Source organism: Molossus molossus, unplaced genomic scaffold (genome assembly GCF_014108415.1).
Source record: "Molossus molossus isolate mMolMol1 unplaced genomic scaffold, mMolMol1.p scaffold_m16_p_14, whole genome shotgun sequence".
Classification (NCBI taxonomy): Eukaryota; Metazoa; Chordata; class Mammalia; order Chiroptera; family Molossidae; genus Molossus; species Molossus molossus.
Window position 1 is genome coordinate 32,067,625 of NW_023425349.1, and position 26,628 is coordinate 32,094,252.

Here is a 26,628-nt window from a genome sequence, read left to right on the forward strand (position 1 = left end):
TGTTCTTCCATCGCTAGGCCTCACAGAGACCGACCCACACATGCACGTCCCCAAGCCCCAACCGCAGCACCCGCTCGGTAGCCACCTTCTCCAGCATCCCATCACCAGATTGGGGTCCTTCAAAGTCAACACTGTTCTTGTCACCCTTCCTTGTCCCCTTCCCTACTCTCTCCTCGTCTAGCTGCTGCCTAAGTGCCTGAGCCCCCATCTTCCTCACATGATCAACCTCCTCCTGCCATGCTCAGCACCAGCATCTTGTTTGCCAAAGCTGGGACAACCGCTGGCCTGACCCCACGTGACCTTTCCAACCCCTGCCCCCCAATCTGCCAACATGGTCCTGGCACAGAACGGGGTGGAGGGGAGTCTGTCTCCCATCAGTTTCTTCCTCACTTTGCTCCATCTCGGTCCCTTTGCACGTGCTGTGCCCTTCCCCCTAAACCTAGCCAGGCCAGCCAGCTCAGGGGCTCTTTCCTCAGCCCTTCTGCACATGTCCGACCTCCTGACCTGCTTCTCTCCCCAACTCCTGCAGTTCTTCGAATCAGAACCAGACCAGGTGGCATTCAGTGAGGAGCCCTGCCTTCTGGGCTGCCCTAAGACCCAGGGAGGCAGTGCGTGAGACTGTCCCCATTTTACTGGCGACAAAGCAGGAGGAGAGGCTTGAGCAACTGCCCAGGGCCACCTGGGAGCCATGTTCCCACGGCCAAGCAGGAGCAGGCCAGGTGGTCAGTGGGGTAGGGGAAGGACCCCAGGCTGAGGGAACTTCATGGGTCTTGAGGCTGATAGAGAACAGGATGGGCAGCCATGGGGTCAGACTGGATAGATCTGTGGAAGAGGGGTGGTCCCAGCAATAACTTCACAAGAACTGAAAGCAACCAGTGGGTGACAGCATCCCTCCCACACACCTTCCTTGGCCCTTTCTAGGGTTTTATTTCTCCTTTCTGCACTATTTTGCATGCCCTTGCTCAGAGCTGCTTCTGCGGAGTCTTTGCTAAGGAAAGACAATGCTGAGCCCTGCTGCCTTTAGAGGGAGGGGGAGGGAAATGTTTCTGGGGGTGGGACAGTGCAGAGCCAGGTAAGATGGAGGAGGGGTGGCCCAACCTCAGGTTTCTCTCCCCTCTGAGGGAGGGGGCTTTGCCAGCATCTGTTGAGCTCCCGCTGTTAGGAGGTGGTGTCCACCTGGACCTGCCCCCAGGAGGGCCATTGTAGGGGAAGGCGGCCATGTAAGTGCGGTCAGTCCTCAAGGTGTGCCAGGTGTGGGCATAGAAGCATGTACTGGGGGCTGGTAGGGGTGGGGGCTGGGGGTTAGGACAGACTCCTCCACCGCTGACTGGGCTGGGAAGGGTGGTGGAGCCCAGGCACCCAGAGGAGTTGCCCAGCCCTGTGCTCTAAGGGAGACCTGGAAGGAGGGGCCGGAGGACGGGCCCCACAGGAGGGCCTGGCAGTGAGGCGAGGAGGCCCGTGGCTCGCCCACCCGCCGCATCCTCACTCTCCCCTCTGGCTCAGCCCAGCGTGTGGTGCAGAGAAGCCTCAGAGGAAACTCGGCAATGTTTTTATTATTTTAGTAATTTACACCCAGAAATTAGGAGGAAGGGTTTGTTTGTTATTAATACACTCAGCCTGTTTACTTCCAAGATTTGAAACTAATTTTCAGCTGGACTGAGATTTACTGTAAATTCCCAAGGCTCCTAGTGCTCATGAAAAACTCTGGGCTGCCTTCTGGGCTCCAGCCCGTGCCCCACGCTGGCTCCCCAGCAGAAGGGCAGCGTCTCTGGGCTGGGACCCAGGTGGAACTGGCGTTGGTTCATTAAACCCTCAGGCCGCACAGTCTGTGCCAGACCCGAAGCGAGTCCTGGAGTCCGGAACCAGCTGCTGCTCTACCTGAACGGAGTGTGCTGCTGTTCGGAAAGCTTGACCTTGGTGGCAGAACCTTCCTCTCGCCGGAAGTCTTCCTCACAGTGGGGATTTTGGAGCAGCACTGGATTGGAGGCTGTCCGGTTGCCCCCTTGTTTATAGGTGAAGGAAAAGAAGGCCAGGGAACAAGGCATAGTGGGAGCTGCCCCGCGAGCGGTGCAAGGGAAGTCCTGGCCCCGGGCCCCTCCCAGTTACCACTTGTGGTACCGTGACTGTTGCCGAGCCAGGTCTCCTGCAGCCGGCGTTCCCTTGTTTCTGGGGAGCTCATTACCTGTAAACAGCCGTCCTCTCTCCCTAGTGTATGCATGTGGCTGGCACCTGTGGAAGTCGTCACCTCTGTTCAGTTCCAGGGGAGAGTGAATAAGGCCCTCCCCCTGCTGGAACCCCCCCCTGTGGTATCCATGGTTCTGCCTCCAGGGCCCTGTCTTCAGGGAGGGATATCTTTTCTCTCTCTGGGGCTTAAGAGTCTGCGAGGAAAACGTCTTTCTTTCAGGAAATCTCTGGGTCTGTAGAAGTTTCTAATTAACGTTGTCAGATTAGTTGGCCTTTCTCTAGTTTTTTCCAGGACTTTGGCTATCAGTTTTGTGTGTGGAGTTATTGTCATAACAGTTTATATTTATTTCTCCTTTTATTGACTACAAAGCACTTTCTTAGACATTATCTCATGTTGTCCTCAGAACAAGCCTGGAGGCAGCCCTGTTATTCTCGCTTTTACGATAAAGAAACTGAGAGAATGGAGGCACCCTGCCCAGGGTCACCCAGAAAGTAATGCCAGACGAGACCTCAGGTCTCGAGACTCTAAGTCCCCTGCTCGTTTTGCAGTATTACAGCAGTCCCTGCCCCCTGCCCCTTTCTTCCATCGCCCAAAGCCTGTGCTTTGAGCCAGGTCCTGTAGGGAGGGATCCCTGGAGTAAACAGTCACGGGAGCTCCTGCCCTCCAGAGCTCATGGGCTGGAAGGCAAGGGGAGTCTTGTCTACAGAGGCCTCGGCGGGTACGTGAGGGTGAACTGCTGAGTGTTTGAGTCAGTGTTCTGGCTCCTTGGTGGATTCTGGGAGAGAGAACCCTATGTGCCTGTGAGCATGTGACTTCCAGGGGATCTACCCTAACCCTCTGGCCAGCTGGCCCTCTGTCCCACTCTTTGGGGCTACCCACCATCCCAGTGTACCTGGCACCTGGTCTTATCCTGCAGCAAAGCAGGGCTGAGGAGGACCCAGCTCTGACCCAGCTCTGACCCAGCTCTCCCGGACAAGGCTTACAGATCAAACCATCCACAGGGCTTGGCCCACAGAAGCCACCCTTGGCTCCAGGACAGAGCTGCCCAGCTCTTTCGTCCACAATGAGGCATGTGTGTTTTTGCACACAGGGCGACAAAGGCGCAATCTTTCATGTCTGGAAAGAGCCCTGGGTTTGACACTAGACATGGAGCTATAATTATCGTCTTTAATTACACACAGTGCCTCTGCCAGGGAGACTGCCTGACGATTATCTCCTCTCCTGACAAGGGTGGTTCCATCTCCCTTTCTAAGTGCCGACATAAACACACACGCTCACTTGAGATTTCAAAATTATGAAAGGGCCATTCAGAGATGCCTACCAAGGACCCTGGCTTCTTTTCCAGGAGAAATGGGTGCGCCAGGTATCAGCCATGCAAGCACTTCCTTGCCTGCTGCTGAAAAATAATGCCCATTTACTTCCTGATCTCTAAAACTGGAAGACAAGAGCAAACATGTTCCTAATTCCCCCTCCATCCCCAAGAGCAAAATACCCTGTAACAACACTTAGTATGTTGACATACTAAGACCATCCATGTTTCTTTTATTCTCATGTGACTTCAGGGCAGTAAATACCCCAGTTATGTAGGTGGGGAGGTGAAGGCTCAGAGAGATTAGGAGAATTTCCTGATGTCACACAGCAAACGAGGACTAGAGACCAGCAAGCACCCTGGCTGCAAGCCTTGCTTCTGCACTGACAGGACAATTTTTGTGATAATTTTTTGAGCTCCCTCTGTCCCCAGCTTACTGTGGAACTGACATGTGGGAAGTGAAGCCATTCGGCCCCAAGCTTTTGAGGGCCAGAGTGTGTTGCACTTCATAGCGCTGTGATGAGGGCAGTCTGGAGATTTGGGAGTGTAAATCATGCGTGAATCCCTAGATGAACTGTGCAGGTCGGCCCAGCATTGCAGAGGGAATCAGCCCATCCGGCCCCTGAGCAGCCCACCGGGACAGTCCACAGTGCGGGGCTGGGAGACTCCATGCAATGCCTGCCTGTGCTCTCTGCCCCGTGACTGCTCTCCAGGCAAACCAAGTGGCCCCTCACGCAGCCAGGGAAAGCGAGGGGTGTGAGAATGCAGATTCCTAGGCCCCGACCGGTACAGGGTCTCACTGGAGCCCCAGAATCTGCTTTTTAATGCCTGGCTCCATGATTCTGGGACAGATGGTCCCGTGGTTTGAGAGGCCCTGCTTTAGCCTGGGGTTTCCTTCCGTTGCTGATGCTCTGATCCAGTCTGCCAGCAGCAGCATCCTCCCTGACTCTTGCCACATTCTCTTTCTGCCTTCGTTGCGGCAGAGTGGACGTCGTTCTGCTGTCTCCTTGACACTCCCCATGCAAGTCCTGGGTACCTGGGGCTGCAGAGAGGAGCAGAAACCCCCACTCTGGAAATGGGTAGCAGGAGGGCCCAGCCTTACAAGCTGGTTGCTTCCTTGACTTCACTGTGATCTCACAGCGAGAATCTTGTAAATCTTCGGATGGCCGAACAGCAGGGTTGGGACGGGGTGTGCAGTGTGGTTAGCAGGGAGAATCACGAGCTAAAGGACGCAGGAGCTCAGCCCAGCTCCACTGATTCCTAGTGCGAGTTTGGACAAGGCGCTGCCCCTCTGGGGCCTCAGTTTCCCCGTCTCTGAAGTCAGGGCTTCAGCTTGATCCTGAGGTGACTGCGGTGCTCCCCTACTGCTCTGATACTCTAACCGTGGCAGTAGTGGCGCTACTGGAAGCACACAGGTCCCACCGGGCTCAGGGACACGTCTCCCACAGACAGATCGCCTCCGACTGCTGGTCATCAGGTCTGGCCGAGGCTTCGGGTGTTTCTGTCCGCTTGTCACCAGTTGTGGTCAGACCTCCTCCCAGCAGGTGACACTTGTGTCTGCAGCTCCACTCGGCACCCTGGAAACCTGTTTGCGAGCTCAAGTCACACTAGACTCCCTGGGGGATGTCTTTTCACAGAAGCCTACTTCCAAAGGGAGCATAATTTTACCATCCCTACTTTTAGGGAAATGTTTTTTAATGCGTCTTAAAGGGCTGTCATTTCGCACGTGCATCCTCGGAGCAAAGAGAACAGCCACTGGAGCTTCTGGTGCCCTTCGCCCTTGCAGAGGAGCTTGAGGACCCGGGGAGGGCCCACATGCACCCCCACCTACCCTTCCCAGATGTGTCCCTCTTGCTGTCACCAGATGATTTTCCCAATGCCTGATCGTGTTACTCCCTGCTCAAGATCCAAGCCCAGACTTGCCGGGCTTCCCTCAAACCACACCTCCCTCTGCACCCCCTCAGAGGGCTGCAGGCTCCAGGCAACGCCTCCCACACCTCCTCCTCACTCCCGTGTCCGTTCTCACTGTCACCTCCTCCGAGGAGCCTTCCCCAGGCTCCTCGATCCCGGAGGTCTCGGTTAATACTGCTCTTCCCTCTCATTTTTGCTTTGAGTTCTGAGCGAGCCTCGGTCTCCTCCTGCATCCTGGGCAGGACCTGAGTGACTGATTTGAGGCTGTCGGAGCAGTGCCGAGACCATTTGTCTCACTCTGGGGGAGATATTGTGAGTCTCTGGGGCGTCTGCAGTTCTGGGAAATTTACAGTTTATGGAGCCATCTGTGGCCAGGAAGCCTAGGGCAGCAGGTAACTGTGTGACCCTGGCCCGGTGCTGCCCTCCCTCCTCCCTCTGAGCCACTGGTCCCTGTGCCTTGCAGTCGTTAACTCGGAGATCCCAGAGCAACAGGAATGCTGTAAATCCTTGTCTCATTTTCTTTTACAAGAAGGCAGGTGAGCAGCCTGTCGCTTTACGAGGGAAAGAGGCTCTGCCGTAGCCAAATGCAGCGAGTGCCTGTCACCTGGCTTTCTGGCCTCTGGCCTGTTGTACATGCAGTGGTCACCATGAGCCAGGAAGAAACACCTTGTGTTTGTCCCCACCCCCTTTCCAGGGCCCTCTGTCCTTCAGTAGGGTCTCCTGCCCTGACCCGATGTCCTCAAGGCCCTGTTGTCCTTAGAGCACAATGAGAGAAGCTCCTGTCTACCTGGACCGTCAGCCTTGGGGTAAATGAGCAGGGATGCCGCAGCCTCTGTCCTTTGTGGTGTGAAAGGCGCAGGACTCCCAGCATGGCCACGGGGTGCAGGTGGGCCTCAGAGGTGAGAGGAGGTACTGAGCTGGGTCCTGAGGAAACGCAGAGGTGGCACTGTGCAGGGGGAGGGGTGGGAGCCTCGCAGCGGGAGAGACGGCCTGTGCCTTCCCCAGAAGCGAGGAGAGCATCTCTGAAGTTTGTAGAGTGCGCGTGGGAAGGTGTGCAGCTGTGGGGCAGGTGGGGGCCAGTTCTGAGCCCCTGGAAGAAGTTTGGCTTTACCCAGAGGGCTGTTGGGAGTTACTGAGCCGTAGCTTGCCCCCACCCACTTCCCATCCATCAGCTCTTCTTTTCCCTGAATCAGATCATCAAGCTCATGGAGACCCTACTGGTACCCGGCAGGCACTGGGCTGCTTGGGCACGCAGATTGATCCCATCAAGCCTCTGCTCTCAGAAACCTAGGTCGAGTTGGAAAATTCGCCCAGGATAAGAAGTTGAGAACGCAGTCACAAGGCAGCTAGAGCCAGCACTGGAAGCAATGTCTAAGGCCTTGAGGTGATTGATTGACATATGAATGGGACATATAATCAGGGCAGAGGAGTGGGCAGAAAGGGACAAGTCGCCTCCCCAGAGTGGGTTAGGGACAGCACTTGAGGGAGGTGAGAGCTAAGCCAGGCCTTTGAAGGCCTTGGGGTGTTGAAAGGAAAGGTCATTGCTGGGGGTAAGGGAGTGGGGAGCAGGCTCCTACCTTGGCCCAGGGCCTGGCACCCAGTGGGAGCGTTGACATTTGTGACTCTGATGGGGAGCCAGCTGGTGTTGTGGAGATGAGGATTTTAGACTCCTGCCAAGTTGGTTGACCTCCCAAATGTTTTTTTTAAAACTGTCGTGTTGTTTAAGTACTGAAAGCAGGCCTGTGCAGCCTGGGCTCTTAAGCATGAAATCCCAGATCCTGCCCGTGCCCGGCTGAGGGACCTGGGTTAGAACCTCCATCCAGGGCTGGCCAGGCTGCTGCTCCCTCCTGAGCAGGCTCCCACTGGGAGACGCAGCCGAGCTCCAAGGCGGTGATGCAGGTGAGAACCTGGAAAGCTCTTAGGTGTGAGGGCAGAGGTGGCCTTCAGATCCTCCTGAAAATAGAGACCATCGATCAAACCTGTGGACAGGAGACTGCCCTGCATCTGCTCCTGCCTGCGGACCACGGCTGATGGTGGGCACACAGAATGGCTGCCGTCATTCCAGCTTGGGCATTTTTCAAAAAAGCCATTTCCGGTCGTCCACCACGGAGAGAACGCTCCGCTCCACAAAGCGCCCCAGCACATCTCATTTTAAACAGCGGGAGCTTCCTGGTAAACTCTGTAAGAGGAATTAGTTGCAAATTAAACCCCCAGGAAACAGAATGATTTGACCTATTGTATAGAATTGTTGGATGTGAGCCAATTGGATGTTGAAAGACATCTGCCTAAAATGATGATTTGGCTCTTAGAGTAATTGATCTTAAGCCATTCCTTCTGGCAGATGCAAGGGAGTGCATGCAGTGGAAGGTCCTAACGACCACGTCTCCGCAGAGCAGACAAGAACGTCGGGAATTAGCCACCTCCCTCTGGGTGTGTAACTAGGGTCCCTGCAGGTGCTTGTGAGGTTTCTCCATACGTGTGTTCTCCTAATTATGAGCACCCCTCTTCTCTCTGCTGCCCCTGCCCCCACAATATTATCCCACTATTCATGTCGTTGATTGTCACGGAGGAAAACAAGCTAAGCAGAGGGAGGCCTCCTCCTACTGGTGAATGAGTCAGATTTAATGGACTTTAGTGACAGGTTCTCAGCAGGACCCCTGAGGTCCCGTCCTCCCTCAGGCTTGGAGCGCACCGTGGCCACCACCTGCAGAGGAACCATTTACGACCAGCAGCCAGTGGGCAGGGGCTGCTGGACTCTGGGCCAGCCCCTCTGAGTTGGCAGGAAGACAGCAGAGCTTCCTCCCCTCAGTGGCGGGCTGATGGTGGAGATATCAGACCCAGAGGCCAACAGGTTTAAGCACCAGCGGAAAGCTTGCACCAGAGGGAGTTGAAAGATTTCTTGGGAGGGTAGGATGTCCTCTGAGAATCTTGGCCTCTTTGTCTCACCAGGGATGAGCAGGAGCCCTCAGTCATGTGGCCTGTGGCTGGTACCTCCATCAGGGGGACGTGAGTGAAATCTGAAGTACGTGTCTGCGTGGCGGCAGCTGTGACATGACAGCTGCCGCCCTCCCTCCCCTTACCCCCTCCCGACCGTCGCCACCCCCACCCCGTTTGCAGCGGGAAAGCTTGTCTGGCAGCACCGACTCAGCTGTCATTCCACATCAGTTTTTGTAGGTTCCCAGCTAGTGGAAAAGTGCCAAACGTGAGCAGATGACATACTTAATGAAACGCTCGGGAAGAGCGCTTCGGTTCCAGTTATTAGGGGTGTACGTAGTATAACATAAAGGCCCTCGTTCTCCCAGAGCGGCGCCACGTTCTTCGGTGGTAGGTGTCTTGCAAAAAAATGTATCGTGTTTCTGAAGCCTGGAGTCAGACCATGACTTCTCAGAACCTGGTCACACATGGCAGTGTCCTTTTGGGGGGTGAATATCGAAACTATTAAATGACAAGCTGGAAGTTGATTCTGTTTGTTCGGCATCAGTGGAAAGCACTGTACAGACTGACATTATGAAAGAAAAATGAAATGAGATGTCTTCTCCTTGTGGACATAAACTGATTGAATGGCGAGTCATTTATACCAGATGTCTGCTGGGAATAAGGTTGTACCTCTATCTGTGCACATGTATGTGTATGCCGCCCTAATCTGTAACATCTGCATAGGGTTTTATGGTTTACAAGGCTCTTTTATACCCTCTGTCTGGTTTTATTTTATAACAGCCCCATGAAGTTGATATTAGTGTTCTTCCTACTCCCCAGCAGAGGATGCCGAGGCTCTGCTGAGACAAGTGTCTCTCCACGTGGCCTGAGCTGGTAGATGCCAGGGCAGGACTTGAACCCATCCCCCAAGTCCAGTTCCAGCTTGTGCATGCTGTTCATTATATAGAGCTGCCAACATATCCTGTACCTGGGGATCGAAGCGCTACATTATCAGGGGAAGATAGAGGTTTATCATCTGAATAATGTTTGCAAGTAGTCCAAAATGAGCAAGGTCTGAAACATATTGGGGCCGGGGTGGGGAGGGCGCAGAAGACAATGTTCTTCACATGCATGGCACTCTTCATTTGTTACTCACTGAGGTCTAGTGACATCATTTGGCTGCTGAGGAGCTGGTGGAGGCCCAGAGAGGTTGGAGGGGTCACCAGGGTCACCCAACTTACAAGTGGCCAGCTGAGAGTCAAATTCAGGTCTCCTGGACACTTTCTACTCTGGGTCATAGACATATAAAATTATAAAATGTGAAAATGAAGGAACGTGAAAAGGGGTGACTCAGTAAATAAATGAACAGCTGAGGTCACACAGCTGCCTAACGTTTGGTCACTTTGTAGACAAGTGGTAAGGAGGGGCCTTACCACGGTCTGCTGGTGGTGAGCTTGGACCAGGCTCTGGACCCGCGGTCTGACTGCTGCCCATTGCCCCCCGGTCTCAGCCTTACAAACCATCCCATTCTGAGCCTTCTGTGGGTCATACATCCGACAGATCAGAATGCTGTCGGGGTTGACTGCAGGCAACCCCTCCCTCCCGAGTGAGACTGCGATCTCAGGCTCGCATCAGAAATTCCGTATTTCTCAACGGTGAGTCCACATTAGTACTAAAGTTATTTTTAGGTGGGAACTTTATTACAGTTTCTGTTTTGTGCCACTTTGGATCCCCTGCTTAGCTGGGGTTATATTTTCTGTCTAGCAAAATGTGGGAACTGCCTTATTTTTAGCTTGATTTCTTTTTCTCCCTGTGATTTCCTTTTTCTTCTAACTTAATACACACTTAAATAGTCTTCCTTTCCCACCCACCCTCCTCCAGTTCTCATGCACTGGGTGACGAGACGTAGTGCTAAACCCCATCTTGTTTCAGGGAAAAGGAAGAAGTCTTCAGCAGTATCTGCTGATTGTCATTTTATTGGAGTCTCTTCCCCTGTCACTCACCCCGGGTGCCCCTGACTCCTGTCTGAGACTCTCACGTGTGCACACCTGATAAGAAATGCTTCCTACCCCTGCACCCCACCCCCACTCCACTTCTACAGAGAAAACCTGCTGACCAGGGTGGGCAGGAGCTCTGAAGGACTCAGGCATGACTTAGGCTGCTAGAGGGCCTGCTGTGTGTGTGGGTGACTCTGCATGTGTGTACACACACGTTTGTACATATAAGTACACACACATACTCTGGTGCTCCCCAGACCCTATTTCCATCTCTGGCACCCATAGCATTCGATCCTGGCTCGCAGGCATCCCACAGTTAACACATGCCCTAGGACTTGGGGTTGATAACAGTGTGTTCATTTATTCTGCCCTCTGGGTGGCTGCAGTAAGAATCCAGTCTAAAATTTGGGAAACAGACTTGGAGACCTGACTAGCCCAGCCTCCTGACCCAGGAATAAGTGCATTGGGCAGACTGGGCCCCTGCTCACCCCTTGGCTTCCTCAGAGGCCTCTGACGACTCCCCATTGCCTAGCCATTTAAAGCAGGGGCCTCTCAGCCCGGACATGCTTGAGAAGATGACACACGTAACTAAGTAGCCCCACAGAAGACTGTGTTTGAGGCTGTGGGCTTCTCTAGGGCAGGGGCCATCTTTGATGGATCAGTGTTTCCCCATAAGCCAGCAACATGGTGCTCCATAGCTGAGCGAGCAAGTGAAAGAATGAACTAGTGAAGCTCATTGGTATCCAAACCTCCTCCGTCACTCCTCCCAGCCACATGGACTTCCAGAGTCAAGACTCTGGGTCTGTTTCCTGAAGCACATCTCACTGAGGGAGCCTGAAAGCCCTGGCAGTCCTGTGGGTAAGAACTTATGCTGCTTGTAGTCCCTCTGGTCTCTTCAGCCAGGAGCCACCTTCCAGGAGGCAGCGTCTCCGTAACAGGCATCGAGGTCTAGACCTGCGTCCTCCCTGAGCACAGCCCCTCCCCGGAGGCTGGCCTGTTTGCTGACAACCATCTTGGGTTGTTGTTTGATTCACAACTTGCTGATCAACATTGGTTGATGGGAATGACCTTGCCTTGTGACTTAGAAGAAAGGGTATCAAGGCCCCAGGAGAGCGGGGTCCTTTGCAGCTCCCAAAAAGGGAGTAGGCCCCTTGTAGCCAGGTATCTTGGGAAAGCTTTCGTCATCCGTGGTTTATCCTGTAACTACAGTTCTTTAACGTGTGTTTATGAATCGAGCACCTCCGTCATGGTCAGGGGCATGTTTTGGGGCTGTGTTATAATTAAAATGTACATCTTAGAGTTAAAAACCCAGACATAATTTCCTCTGAACTCTGTTTCCTAAACTGCAAATATGTCAACATGACAAGAAATGGAAATTGTTAAGAAACGGTCACAAAAGCAGAAGCTATTGATCTAGAGCCCATTCCACTGGAATGTTAAATAGCAGATGGGGGGGTTCCGCAGCCACGGTGCTTCCCAAAGACAGCAGGGAGCCGTAGGACCCCAGCTCCGCCCTGCAACCTCGGTCATCTACTCTCCCTATCCCAGCCTCAGTTTCCTCATAGGTCCTGGGCTCAATATACAACTTCTAGCACCATGGCTGGTCCAAAGTAGACACTCAACAAGTGCTGTCACAACAATAATAATAATGATGATGATACTAATAGGCATAGTTTCATGTAACATGTCTGCACGTGAAATTTCCTTAAAATTTTTTTCTTAGAATTACATTTTAAAATATGTCCTTGCCCTAACCCATTTGGCTCAGCAGTTAGAGCATCGGCCCTTGGACCCAAGGGTTGGGATTCAATTCCTGGCCAAGGGCACATACCTGGGTTGTGGATTCGATCCCTGGCCCTGGTCAAGGTCATGCAGGAGGCAACCAGTTGATGTGGGCACATCAATGTTTCTCTCTCCTTCCCCCTTCCTCCCTTCCGCTCTAGCTTAAAAAATATATATATATAGTAAAAAAATATCCTCTAATGAGGATTAACCAAAAAAGAAAAAGGTGCTCTGGGTAAGAACATTTGACACACAGGCTATGGGAAATAATAAGTGAAATCTCTTTCCAAAGACAAGCACCATCAATAATAATTTGTTGTATATTTGTTTAGCATTTTTCCCATTTGCTTAAAAAATATACATCTCATATACAAATGGCCGAGAGACATTGGAAGAAATGCTCACTGTCACTAATCATCAGAGAGATGCAAATTAAAACAATTATATGGTATCATCTCACACCTGTCAGAATGGCCACCATCAACAAATCATCAAACAACAAGTGCTGGCGAGGGTGTGGAGAAAAGGGGACTCTAGTACACTGCTGGTGGGAATGCAGACTGGTGCAGCCACTGTGGAAAAAACTATGGTGTTATCTCGAAAAGTTAAAAATTGAACTTCCATTTGACCCAGTGATCCCACTTATAGGAATATACCCTAAGAAACCTGAAACACCAATCAGAAAGAATATATGTACCCCTATGTTCAGAGCAGCACTATTTACAATAGCTAAGATCTGGAAACAACCCAAGTGTCCATCAGTAGATGAGTGGATGAGTACACAATGAAATACTATGTAGCTGTAAGAAAGAAAGATCTCTTATGCTTTGAGATGGCATGGAAGGATCTGGAGAGTATCATGTTAAGTAAAACAAGCCAAGCAGAGAAAGACAAATATCACATGATCTCATTTATTTGTGGAATATAATGAACTAAAACTGCTGAACAAAATTAACCCAGAGACATAGAGGTGGGATACAGACTGACAAGCCTCAGAGGAGGGGGCATTTGTGGGGGAAGAGATAAACCACAGAACTTACGTGCATGTATGCATGACCAATGAACATAGACAGCAAAGCTGGGGATGGGGCGGAGGGGAAGAGGAGGAGGGTGTCAATGGGGGAAAAATGAGAAACATCTGTAACAAAAACAAATTAATAAATACAAAATTAAAAAATATGTATATACATCTCTACATATTATAGACATTGCTTTCTACATAAATGCTATCCTACTAAACACTGTTTTGCATCACAAACCTTGGCCAGCGGAGCTCATTAGCTCTTTTGATTGGTTCAGTGTGACTTTAGCAGTGTGCTCAGTCATTCCCTATTCATAGCCTCTTAACTTGTTTCCAGTTAGTCATTGTTACTTCTGTAGCAAACATCATGCATGTACATTTATTTCTGTGTGTGGGTCTGGGTATTTCTATAGATTCAATTTCCAGACGTGGAACTTCAGGCCAGAGGGTATTTAATTTTTTTTGATCCACCACTTTTTCTCTCTGAAAAGGCTATCTCATTTATACTTCTTCCACCAGTCTATGAGTACAGTTCCCTTCCTAAGGTAGACACACATTTTAAAAATATCTTTTTTTGTGTGTGCTAAATTTGCAAAAACAGTTTGTTTATGTTGTTCTCTCGGCCCATATTTACAGCACTTGTGGAGCCATGTTCTGTGCTAAGAATCACAGGGGGTGTGTCGAGATGGGTTGACTTGAACTTGGTCCTCAGCAGCTGGGGTGGGGGTGGGAACTGAGCATCAGATGTCTAGAACCATGGTAGAGAATCTCAGGGTCCCTGGGCTGAGGAACTCTCACTAACATTGAGCACTTGGGGGTTGATAAGAGATGTCAGGGATATCTTCCCAGCTTCTTAAAGGGAAGCGCTAGTGACAGTGTCAGACTCATCTCTGAGCTGCTGCACCCCCTCTAGTGAGCTGTGGGGCTCAGGACATGGTCTCCCAAACCAAGCAGGGATCTGGGACTTGGAGGTCTGGGAGCTCTGGGGAGCAGGCTTCAGGCTGGGCGCCCTGGAGAGGAGCCAGCTGGAAGAGGCCACCAGTGGTAGACGGCTGTCTCCACTCCGAGTCTCAAGGCGCCTCTGCTCTCGTGTCCAGGCGTTAATGACACCTTCCACACGCTCCAGTCTCTTCAGGACGCCTTTCCAGGGCCCCAAGGAGGGGCTGTTCTTGCGTCTTCTGGCATGTAAGCATCCATTACCCAGATGATTCCTTCCAAATCACTCTTGAGATGGTTGTGTGGATGGTATAATCTGTGATCGCTTTTGACAGGAAAAGGCTGCTTGAAAGTAGTTCTGAACAGGGGTAGTTTTCAGGTTCCTAATACTTGTGTGTAGCACCCCACACACATTCCCCACTTCTCTTTCAAACAAAAAAACATGTTTGGTATTTTGTGCTGTGACACCAAAAAATGCAAAATGTGACAGACAGTAAAGTTGGACAGACCAGCAGGGTAGGAATTGCGCTGATTTCTCTCTCTGACTCGGTAAGTCCCTTCTGTTCTGGGCTTCTCATCGCTCTGCTACAGGATGAAGCTGCTCTGCCCACCAGGATCTGTCTATAGTCAGACGGTTATAAGTGCCAAATAATGCAAAGGGCCTGTGGACCAGAAAGTGCTATGTGGAGTGAGGGAGTCTTGCTGTTGATCTTTTTGTTGCATGTGGGTGAGCCTTTGGCAGGTGGTCATTCCTGGGCCAGGTAATTTAGAATTTCTAGTCCCTCTTAGGGAGGTGATGCTTAACTGCATTCCTGTTTGGGGGGTCAGGAAATGTGGGAGATCTCCTCTGCATTGGGATAAAGAGGTTTTATGGACCCTGCTCTGTGTGTTGGGACACAGTCTTTGCAGGAACTATTTTTTTGAAAGGGAAACAGCGCAACCTGGGACCACATGCTAGGCACATGGGAAGGACTGTTCATAGAGGCGTGTATTAGCCAGGGTTCTCCAGAGAAACAGAGCCAACGAGAGAGATTCATGGTGAGGAATTGGCTCACACGGTACTGGAGGCTGGCAGGTCCTACGACGTGCAGGGTGAGTCAGCAAGTTGGAAACCCGGAGGGCGCACGGAGTTGTTCTGTCCAAGTCTGAAGGCCTGAGAACCAGGAGAGCTGATGGTGTAGTTTCAGTCCAAAGGCTAGCAGGCTTGAGTCCCGGGAAGAGCCAGTGCTTCACTTTGAGTCCAAAGGCAGGAAAAAAGCCAGTCCCAGTTCAAACACTGTCAGGCAAGAAGAATTGTTGTATTTGGGCCTTCACCCGATTGGACGAGGCCCACAACATTAAGGAGAGCAATCAGCTTTACTCAGTGTTCTGTTGTAAATGTTAATCTCATTCAAAAACACCCTCATAGAAACACCCAGAATGTGATTTGACCAAACATCTGAGCTCAGTAATTTGACACAAAGTGGATTATCACAGGCAGAGAAGCACAACTGTGTGTTGAGTAGAGCTCACTGGCCAGGGCTCTCACTGCATGTTGAGGTTGCACTTTGGAGGAGTTTGCTGGAAAGGGGTTGGGATGCTGAGGTCAGGGAACCCACGTGCTGGTAGGATGGGTCGTCTTGCATATGTCCCCTTCTCCTTCACGAGCTGGAGCCACAGCGTAGGACCAAGAAGCATGTGTGAACATCTATTATTTGAAGAACTGGACTGAGGGACTTAGAGCCAGAAAGGCCTCTCTGAGACCATCTGCTACACCTCTTCCTGCCTCACCTGCAAATTATCTTAACCACATGGCTCAGGTGGTTGTCCAGGGTCACACAGCCGGTGAGCGTAGGGCCAGGCTGGTCTCAGGCTAGCAGCCTTGTCACCATCATTCAGAAGGCTGAGGTTGTCCAAGTCCCCAGGGAGATCATTTCCTCTCTTGAAGCAGTTCCAAACCAAGGAATTCTGGGGCAGAGAGCTTGCCAGAGCTCAGCAAGCTGCTTCCGTCCAGGCAGCTGTGCTGGGCACAGGGCACAATGCCAGCAACACCCCTCAGCATGAGACAGTGACATCGTGACCAGCAACAGCCACCACCAGCTGGGTACAGGTGGGTTTGACCAGTTTGGCTGCAAACCTGGCATGTGGCAAGGGGTAACTTCCTCAGGTGGAGGGAGGAGTCATGCTCAGAAGAGGCCCTGGCTCTGCCCTGGGAGGCTGGCACTCTGCTCCCAATGCCAGTTTGTAATCACGTGCTTAGGGCCAGCTAGACTGGGACAGCAGCGTGTGTTGGCTGACCCTCTAAAATTTTAGAATGGGCTTGAATTCCCCCTTGACGGGCAGCTCTCTTCCTCATGATATTGCCCTTGGCTTTCCTCCCAGACTGCTTGACCATGATTCCTATAGGGGCCTGTGTGTGGTCCTAGTCAGATAAACTTTGGTTGGCCTGTTACTGTCCTAATGAGCAAACTAAGGGAGGAGGAGACCTGCCTGATGCGGTGGGGCTAGGACCCAGCTCTTCCAGTGCTTGCTTCTCCTGTGGACCTGAACACGGTGGTGTTGCTGGGGAGTGGAGGGAGCACCGACTTGGATGGGAAGATGGTGGCGACAGCCGCAGGGTTAAGAAGAGTTAAGCTGCATGGATTTAGAGCCAGGTTGCCTCCATCACTGGCTTGCTGACCTTTACAGTGGCCACGTCAACAGCACCCCTCACAGAGGTGCCATGAGAATTAAAGGAAGGACAGGATGGAGTGCACTTAGCACAGACCCCGGCCCAGCATGCTCTCTGCTCTCATTGATTCTTGGAGAGTATTAAAGAGAGTTGGGCCTTCGAAACATTAGCTGAACCATTCGGCTTGTCTGAGGTGCAGGTGGGGCAGGGACTTGGGTGTGGTCATGGCTCCTCCAAGGCTCATTCTGTGAGGGAGGGACCATGAGAACAGGCAGGCGTGACTAGTCTGGCATGAAGGCCTGTCCCCCGTGGCTTTATCACATTAGAAGGTGGCCCGAGGCCTCTCTGGAAGCTGAGACCTCATCATGCCCAGCAGACTGGAAGACTGCACCACGGGGCTGCTGGCCCTCTTTATAATGTAAGTGTGACCATCAGTGCTCAGCAGGCACAAAGCTGGACTCACGTCTGGCTCGTTTACCAAAGCCCCAAGCAGTCCCTTCTGGGCCCTGGCCTGTCTGCAGCACAGGGTTTGGGGGACACCTGCCCCTCTCAGGGTTGACCTGAAGATGTTGGTGCCATTTTGACCACTGTCCCTCATCCTGGTGGAAATCCACATTTCCACGTTTGGGGCTATTTGCAGGAGGGTTTTTTTTGCTGGAGTCTGGGCATCCTCTGTCCACTTCTTGAAAGGGCGGAGCCCTAACTGTTGGCCGGGTTGGACTTCCAGGTCATCAGTAGCTGACTGCTAATCCTGGTGTTTCCTGCCAGCTTCTAGAAAGGCTTGTGTGTGGAAATGCAAACCTGATTAAGGCTCCTGGTCCACATTTCCCAGTTTCCACCCCTTTGAGTTCGCAGCCCTCTCCTGGCACTCAAGGCCCTCATAGCATCCCTCTAATGTTCTTTTCTAGCCACTTCCCACCTCTTCCTCCTCATGAGTACTGGGCCCAAAGCAACTCAGATTTGTTTTTTTCTCAAAATCCCTCAAGCTTTCCTCTGACCATGACTTTATCTGTGCTTGTCTGGCCTTGGTCGCCCTTTCCCCTGGTGCCCTTCCCTCCACCTGTCTGAATCTGCCTCCTTCCCTCGAGTGCATTCTACCCCGGGCCTGCCCTGTGCTGTCAGTGACACCAGGCAGGTCCCCAGGCCTCCCTGACCCTTGAGGGGCCTCCTTGCACTAGGACCTGGGATTCTGTGAAATGCCACTCTTCCCTGAAGTTCTTCAAACACTCAAGGACTGCATTTGCTTTCTGCCTCTACCCAGCGGTCACTGTCTGTACCACCTTAGGGCCCTTGGGGCCAGTCAGAACTGGGTGACCCTGCTGAGCCCCTGAACCTGTCTGAGCCTTAGTCCCTGTGCTGTAAAATACAGGAGCACTTGCCTCTCTGGGACTGATAAATAGCCAATGCCCGGAACTGTGCCTGGCATCGGCAGGGTTCAGTAACTCGTAATTGTTATGAACTTGGTGCTTATAGGTGTTGGGGTCCGATTCTCCTGCCAAACCATGAGTTCTTTGGGGGGTGGGAGCCTCATCTAACACCATGGAAGTGCTCTGCCCTTGAACACACCGCGAGGGCTCAGCCGGGATCCTGGAGCAGCCAGCTCGCCTCAGTGTATCTCCACAGGGAGTGGCGACAGAAGTCGGGCCAGCAGCCGCCGAGGCCCTGCACGCGAAGGCGGTCACTAGAAGAGTGCAGAGTGGCTGGCAGGGCTGAAGGACGCGGCTGTAATCACGGCGCGCGCCCAGGCCCTCTGCGAAGAGGCCCAGGTGGCTTTCTTAAATCCTGAGGAAAACATATTCGGTGTCATCAGGTGTGCGGGCTTGTCTCCTCTCTGATGCCACAGAATGTGGGGGCTCAAGGGATGAACCTGACACTACAGATGACCAAGGGAAAGGAGCACACAGGCTCCCTGGTGCAGACCTGGGCCTTTCCCCCCCTCGGACTGAGGGTGAAGGAGCAGCAGGACAGGTTCCGCTGGCCAGCGCCAGGCCCACTCTGCTCCCTCCGCCGTGACCATTGTTCTTGTTCCGCACCCTGCTTCCTCCGAGCTCACCCTGTTTCTTGGGTGTTTCTGTGCACGCCTGGAAAAGAGGTGGTAAGAGAACACCAATTAGTCAGTCTCCTGGCTTCTAGACAGCTCCGGAAACCAGACTAGATAGAGCAGGAGGAGGAGGTGGGGCTTCCAGTTTGTGCTGGCTTTGTCTCCAGGCGCTGACTCCCCATCGCCCTGCCCTGCCCTTGCTGGCCTGCAGCGTCCACTCGGGACGCCTCCCGCTGCCCCGTGCTGCCACCTCGGCCTCCGAGGCGCACCTGCATCCGGGCATTCGTGGAAGCGCCCTGATTAGGAGGGCCTTTGTCCAGCAGCTTTTTAACAGTTAGGATGGGGAGAATGTCCCCTGCCTTCTCTTTGATGTGGTGCCCTGGAATTTGACGGGGTTTCGGCTGCGCATCTAATTAGAAACAGCCGTCCGCCACTCCTGTGGAGCTCCTCACTCAGTCCGCGGTGCTGGGTGTGCTTATTCACACCCAGACCTGCCTGAAACAGATGTCCCTGCCTCCAGAAGACTAACAACAAGACAGTCCCACAAAGCTGTCAGGAAGCGTCTAGGGAAGGCAGGAGGAAGAGCCCTTGTCCAGGAGTTAGAGGACCTGGGGCCATGTCCCTGCTACTTTCCTCCCTTCCCCAGGCCTCAGTTTGCCCATTTGTACCATGTGGTGATTAGGCTCCTGATCACTGAGACCTGCCCTGTGTGTTTCGCATTGTGCAGAGTTGATCCAGGGCAGGGTTCCCATGTGGAGGAGTCAGGTTGCACAGCAGCAGCTAACGTGGGAAGCTGTGGATCCAGAACGGAAGTAGTTCCGAGGGTGGTGTTGCAACCCTCCCATTTCCAGCACAGGGTTGGCCTGTCAGATTTCAGTAAGCAGGCTTTCATGGCTCCGAAAAGGAGGGGTCTTGGAATGGTGTTTCAGGGAAGCCCCAGGGGAATCATTGCCACATTCCCAGATTGCTTTCTGTCCTCAACACCGAACACATTTGAATAACTCGTAACATCCTTCCGGTAGGTGCTGTGGTCCTGCCTCCAGGCATGAGGAAACTGGGGCAACTTGGCCTGGACCCACTGAGACCAGGATTCAGGCCCAAGCCGTCTGGCAGGGTCAGTGTTTTCAGCTGTCACACTTGCCGTTGAACCTGTCGCTCACCTGCCCCGGGGCTTTGCCTCCCTCCAGGTGGCTGGTGCAGGCAGACCCGATCAGAGATTGGGTGTATCGTTCTAGTAATGTCACCCTAGACCTCTCAGTCTAGGCCACTCCCATATCTGGCATCTCGGGCACAGGTCTCGGGCTTCAGAGCCATGGAGGAGAGGTCTGATGGCACAGCCAGCACCCCCACCCTGGCTGAGGAGAAGTTTCATAGGCTGAGAGGTGCCTGGCCTCCTTGGGCCACTCGTCCCTCCTGAGCTCTGCTACCCTGTGATTTGGGATCTGGTGTGGATTCCCAGACAAGCCTAGCTGGGAAAATTAGAGGCGAGAGGCCTACAGGCCAGCGTCTGTCATTTCCAGCTGGGCTCCTACACGTCTGTGCCAGCCTCTCCCCACCCAGCTCCACCCTGCCCAGAGGTTCTAGGGCACCTCTCCTTAGACACTCCTAGAGGTGCCATCCTGTGGCATTCGGGGCCATTCAGAACCCACTTCCACCTGCCTCCAGCATCGGCTTTCACTGGCCCCCTGGATGGCCCTCCTTCCCCATGTACACCTGTGCTTCCTTCCCCTGTGCCTCCATCATACGCCACTTTCTGTGTCACGGCCTCATGTGTAAGATCTTCAAGGCCCTCCCAAGTTTCCCCAGCTGAGCTCTAGTGCCGTGCCTGCTCCCTGTGAGGAAACTTAGCCATCTTTATGTCAGCAGCTCCCTGCAGGCTGGGACTGTGTCTCGTTCGTCTCCGTCCAGCTCCGGCCTGGTAGCGCCTGGCTGGGGTGAGGGCGCTGGGTGCGCCAGGGACATGCACTGGTTCCCTCGGCCTCAGTGTCCCAGAGACTGGAGCCAAACCCTGCTCTCCTTTCTCAGTTCCCGAAGCGAAGTTAAAGAGGTAAAGAAAAGGTTTCTTCTCTTTCAGTCTTCTTGGTAAAAGTGTTTACCAGGAAGTGTGTTCACATATTTTTTCATTTACTTTTGTGTTCATCTGCTTTCAAAATGTAAATTTGAGGCTGTCCATAGTAAAAAGAAATGTGTATGTTGAGGCTATTATAATAGTAATCAAAATCCATGTAGAAAGAAGGGCAAGAGAATCTACACAGTATCCAAGCCAACGCAGCTATTGAAGTTAAGCATCAAAACCAACTATGAGCTTCCTGGCAGCCATAGAAAAAATACAAAAATAAAAAGAAGTGGGGGAGGCAGAGTTGAGATGTAGCACATAGCTTATTGCTTGTGGGCTTGGAGATCTCTAAACGTTCGTCAGCTCCACTCAGGAGGCTCCTGGTTTGCACCAGGCTCTGTCCTGGGCCCCTCGGTCAGTGCACCTGCCTCACCCCCCGGCCTCTGTGCCCTTGGCGAAGGTGCCTAGGGTCCCTTCCAGTTCTAACATTCCTGATTCTAAAGCAGTGCTCTTTGTTTTGTTTCATTGTTGCTATTTTTTCTCCATATGTAGTTCCCCTTGAAAACCTTTCTACTCTAGAGGTCACGAGAAATCCTCACCCTGTCAATTTAATGTTTCAGCTCCCTGCCTAAGAGGCATGAAATCACAGCCTGACACCCAATATTAAAGGTCATTTTCCATGATTTTATAGATGGTGGTGTCCAGATAACTTGTGACTTAAAACATATGGTCACCAACTCCCCTGTTAGATCAGCCTCTGGATCATCACAGATCGGTCTCGGTAATAAGGAGGATGGACCTGGTCATTAGGCAGGAGACGGTGATGTCTGGCGAGCTGGCTTGGCATAATGGCCCTTGACTTCCTGAGGCTCTTGGTGAACCTCTCCAAGGAGAGAAGATATTCCTTAATGGGCCTTTTCTTGGGGAAAGGCAGCTACTTCCAAAGTACACACAGCTCCTGTAAGCCCAACCTGCTTAAAATTGTATTTACTTTTATGTGTTCATGTCTTAATTACATTTTTTCTTTACTAGCATTTTTATTCATTATTTAAAACAACTTTCAAAAGGAATTATGCAATAAGCCCTTCCTCGATACACAGCAGCTGTTTACCTTCCTGTGTCAGGTTTTTACCCCTTATTCAAGTGTATCTGTACTTAACAACACCGCTGTCATCAGCGTTTAGATATTATGGGATGCTGGTATTCAGCAATTCCTAAGCAAGGAGTAGAATTCCCCTTGGGGCGTTGTTCACATTGTCCAGGACTTGTTTGGAAAGCCTGTATAATGTGGTTTGCTCTCAACACATAAACAGTCTTGTATTTTACTTTTTAACTTAGCATAATTTCTTGCACGCTTTTCCTTGTAGCGACATAATCTTCAGATTTATCATCTTTATGGCTGCTTAATATTCTATCCAGTTAGCATGCCATAATTTACTTAACTGTTCCCTATTGTTGGAGCCTTAATGAAAATTTGAATTCACCGTGTAAAACGGGGGAAGCTTGTTTTAATGATTACCATTATAACAGCCCCTGCCCTAACTGCATGCCATTACTAACCCAGCTTCGTAAGGCACAGATGCTTTGGGAACAATAAATCCTGTGTGAGAGGTGTGTGCACCAGGCCCTCTGATTTAATAGCTAATCTGTTCACTGGCACGTGTTTTCCTTTTGGGTTGGTATTTATGTAGAATATCCATCTCTTCTGAATATTGCATAATACTGTACTTGATCACTGCTGTCAAGGACTTAACATAAATTATCTGGAATTGGGGGTAAATCTGGCTGTCACTTGTCATTCAGTTATCCCATTCCGATTCATTGAAGATCTGTTTGCAGCCAGGCTCAGAGAGTCAGTGCGCTCCTGATTGTTGGGGCCCACAGAAGTGCATCTGTGCATTGCTCTGTGGTGCCCAGGATTAAATGGTGATTCTCATGCAAAGCGCTTTGTAAACTGGAGCATACCTGGTAGTGGTGGCTGGTCCTGCTTCTGAAATCGGGGAAGAGGAAAGTGGTTTTCCTAGGTCAGTGCCTGTCACTGCGTTCTCAGTGTCCCCGGCCCTCGGATTCTCCAGGGACAGTAGGCCAGGCTGTGAGCGTGACACGGATGACAGTGACCTCACAGAGCAGGTCAGATGGTCTGTGTGCAGTACTTCAGTCGGTCTTCCCCTTCAAGGGACTACACCCTCCTCTCACAGCTCGTCTCTGTTCCTCCTCCCCCAGCAGAGGAGAGCATCATCCTCAAAACTAACCATCGATCCCAGTTTTCCACAGGACAGTAACATGTGCTTTGCCAAAGGGTGACATCCCGGGTTTTAGGAGGCCTGAGAACCATGCTGTGCGAGGGTTTTTCCTTTTCACCCTCTCCGGAAAGAGGAAGTTATCCTTGTTTGGTGCATGCCTCCCCGACCGCCCTCCGACACCCGCTCTTCTTCTCCGCCAGGGAAAGCGGGCCTTGGGCCAGCCTCCCAGGGGCAGTGGGACCTGCCTCGGTGGTTTAGTCCTCCTTCAACCTGTTTCTGTTTATCGACTGTGTAGGTGATGGCTTATGGGAGGATGAAAGAAAGCTTACTTTTCAAGTGATATTATTGTCTTTAAAAAGTGAATAAATAAATAGGGTAAATAGTAACCTGGTTGGTACTCCACAAATGGCCAACTCATGAAGTCAGTACATGACTAAGTGAAGTTTGGGAAATATACGACCCTAACGTTATTTAACCTTCACACCGACGACCAGCAGCACAGCCTCAGTTGGCTCCTGTCGTGTGTCTGGGCCTGTGTGCGGGGCAGGACACCTGTCACCCGTGCGCTGGCCTTGGTCAGGGAGCCCCGCCTAAAAGCAGTGCCCTTGCTGGAAGGGGCGTCGAGAGGGAGAAGTGGGGAGTTCGTGTTTCACGGCTACAGAGCTTGTTTGGGAAGATGAAAAAGTTCTGGAGATGGATGGTTGAATATACTTGATACCACTGAACTGTACACCCCAAATGGTCAAAATGGCAAGTGTTCTGTTACATGTTCCAGCACAGTCAAACCGGAAAGCAGGCAGGGAGCACCACCTCTCCAGCCCTGCAGCCTTGGCACGCGCTGGTCCTCCCACAGGGAGTCCTGCCCTCTCCTATTCCCCGTCTTCTCTGCTCCTGCCCCATCCCTCACCGGCCCTGCACCGAGCCCCTTTGGTGATTTAGGTTGTTGTGTCTCTTCCAGAAATGGTGGGCCTCCTGAGAGCAGCCTCTGCACCGAGCCCTCCCTTGTCCATGTCCCCACTGGGCCCTGCCCACAGTGGGTGTTTATGATCGAAGCAGTAGTGTCCTGCTTGACTCAGAAGCACCTGGTTGTAGCATCCTAGTCCCTCTGAGCCACCACTGGCCTCTCGGGAATGAGCAGCAGCTGAAATGGAGGTCACCCCTCAGCCTACACAGGAACTAGTCCTTAGCATCCTCTCCAGGAGAGTAAGAGCCTTCCTTCCTTGCTCAGAAGTGGACCTGGACACCTGCTCTCACATCCCTCAGATGTGCTCAGTGTGTTAGAAGACAGGCAGGCTCTGGGGGAGGGAGAAATGCCGGAAGGAGTCACTTTATAGAGGAGAAAATGTTGACCCCAGGTCCCCTGGGGAAGCTGGGTAGGTCTTTTGAAATGACTGGACGAGCTGAAAGCTTGAGGACCCTCGGGTGCAATCTCCGCGTTCATTATTCAGATGAGGGATGAAAGTCCCAAGGATAGAAAACAATGCTAGTGGCGAAGACACTCGTCTGTAAAGCAAGGGGTGTGAGCTCTGTGTGCTCTGGGCTGGTGTCAGAACACACCTGGAACACCTGGAACATCGTCTGCACCTCGGGGCGCGTCCTGGAGGCTGCAGTGAACCAGCAGGTGGAGGCAGGGAGCCTCCTGCTTTGTCGGGTCCGAGAGCCTGGGCTCTCTGTGAGAAAGCCTAGTCTGGGAGAGTGGACATGCTGCCTTCACGGGGTGGGAGGAGCCACTGAACACAGAAAGCTCCTGTGCAGCCCTCAACCCCCTGGCTGGCAGCTCTGAACTTTTCTGGATGTCGCCTGGCAGATCCCAGCTGAGGAAGTGTGTGTTTCAATTCCATGACACCTCTGCTTCCTTTTTTTTTGCCTGCAGAATTTCAGAGACAGGAAAGTGTCCGTTCCCAGCACAAAGGCATCCAGTTATATGACACCCCTTATGAACCCGAGGGCCAAAGCGTTGACTCGGACTCGGAGAGCGCAGTCAGCCCCCGACTGCGGGAGAGCAAGCTGCCGCAGGATGACGACAGGCCCGCTGATGAGTACGACCAGCCGTGGGAGTGGAACCGGGTCACCATCCCAGCTCTGGCAGGTAAGGAGCCAGTGGCCCACACTGGACACTCATCTGTGGTAAAGGGAGTCAGTGCTCTGGTCCCTGCCTGCGCAGGTAAACCCCGGGGCTGCATTTGATAATCCAGTTGGGCTGCCCTTTCTTCTAGAACAGCTGAACCCCTCAAAATGATGAGGGTCCTGGGTCTTGGTTCCAGTCTCCCCAGTCTTCATGGATGGCCCCAATAATCTCTTTGTCCGACTCTGTCTTGGTCCTGTTGGCAATGCCCTAGCTCACTGAAGCCAAGATTTCAGAGTCCAGAAGGATCTCTTAGAAACTAAAACAGAACCAGTCTGCATGGTCTCCTGTTGGGCCTGAGGGAGCCCAGCGCCTCCATTTGTTGTGTGGCTGCACTAGGCCTGTGTGCGCCCAGGGCTGCTGTGTCTCCTGCCCTCAGGGCCGGCCCTCCCCTTGGCGAGAGCCCCTTCAGTGACTCAGGTGCCTGCCTTGCGCCCCATTCTGAGACTGGGTTTCTAGAGTCCGGGTGTCCGTCACAGTCCTAAACTCTCCCACAGCCTCTTGGAAAACAGTCCGCCAGGTGCATCAAGGTCTCGAGCTTGTTCATGCCCTTTGGTCCTAATTCCAGTCCTTAGGATTCGCACCAAGGCTAGGATCTGAAATTCAGAAAAGGCGTTGCTCGTGATCATGAAAGGTGGGAACCAGCAAAATGGCCAGGGACTGGGTACGTGGGGCTGTGCAGCCACTACAAAGCGCTGCTGCCAGGGCGTGTGGACAGCTTGGGGAAACGCTCGTGTTCAGTGTTAAGAGGCGGAAAGCCAGATGCATTTAAATTTTTAGGCAAGAAAGACATTGAATGATTGGCTGAATTCTTACCACATTGAAGGTCGTAAAGGGAGAGTTTTCATTTTTACTCTCTTTAAAATCCATGTTACCTGAAATCTCCCTATTTCATGCACAACTAGACCCTTCCTCCCTGTGTGGCCCCCAACAGCGAGGCCCTGCCCTACCCCATCCCGGTGCCCTCGGTTGATGTTCTGGCTGCTCCGGCACACACCACACCCAGTTCCCTGGTCCTAGCACTCTGCACACCCCATTCCTTCTGCCTGCATGTGCCTTTCCCTGCTGCATCTTATCTGGAAAAATCCTGAGCCTCTGGGGCCCAGTTCAAAGGTCACCATCTCTGCGCACCTTCCCTGGTACAGCCACGCGTCCCGTGGGCTTCCTTGCAGCTCCCTGCGCTCCTCACTGCTGGGCATTTCTCTCGCCCTCTCGAGTTCGTCCCGTAGGTGCTGGTCTCGCCCGCAGGCCAAGCGTGGTTGACTGAGAGAGCCAGTGATGAGAGGATTCGGTTAGCTAAAGGTCCTTGGGCATCTCAGGGCTCTCCCTTTCTTCACTTGGCACAAGGGAATCTGAGGACTGTCCTGTCCCCTGGCGTAGCTGACGGGCAGTGCTGCTCCTGGGTGTGAGAGGGGCTTGCACGGAGCCGGTGCTGCCCTTCGCAAACACCAGTTGG

The 26,628-nt window shown here is 52.4% G+C and overlaps 1 protein-coding gene across 1 annotated transcript in view; it reads left to right on the top strand.

Moving 5' to 3' along the window:
- The window catches only part of SHB (SH2 domain containing adaptor protein B), a 125,436-nt gene that overhangs the window by 53,239 nt on the left and 45,569 nt on the right, over positions 1-26,628 (top strand). Inside the window, exon 3 of the mRNA XM_036261229.1 lies at positions 24,921-25,136. Coding sequence (XP_036117122.1) covers positions 24,921-25,136 — 216 coding nt within the window. The remainder of the gene's footprint in view (positions 1-24,920; positions 25,137-26,628) is intronic.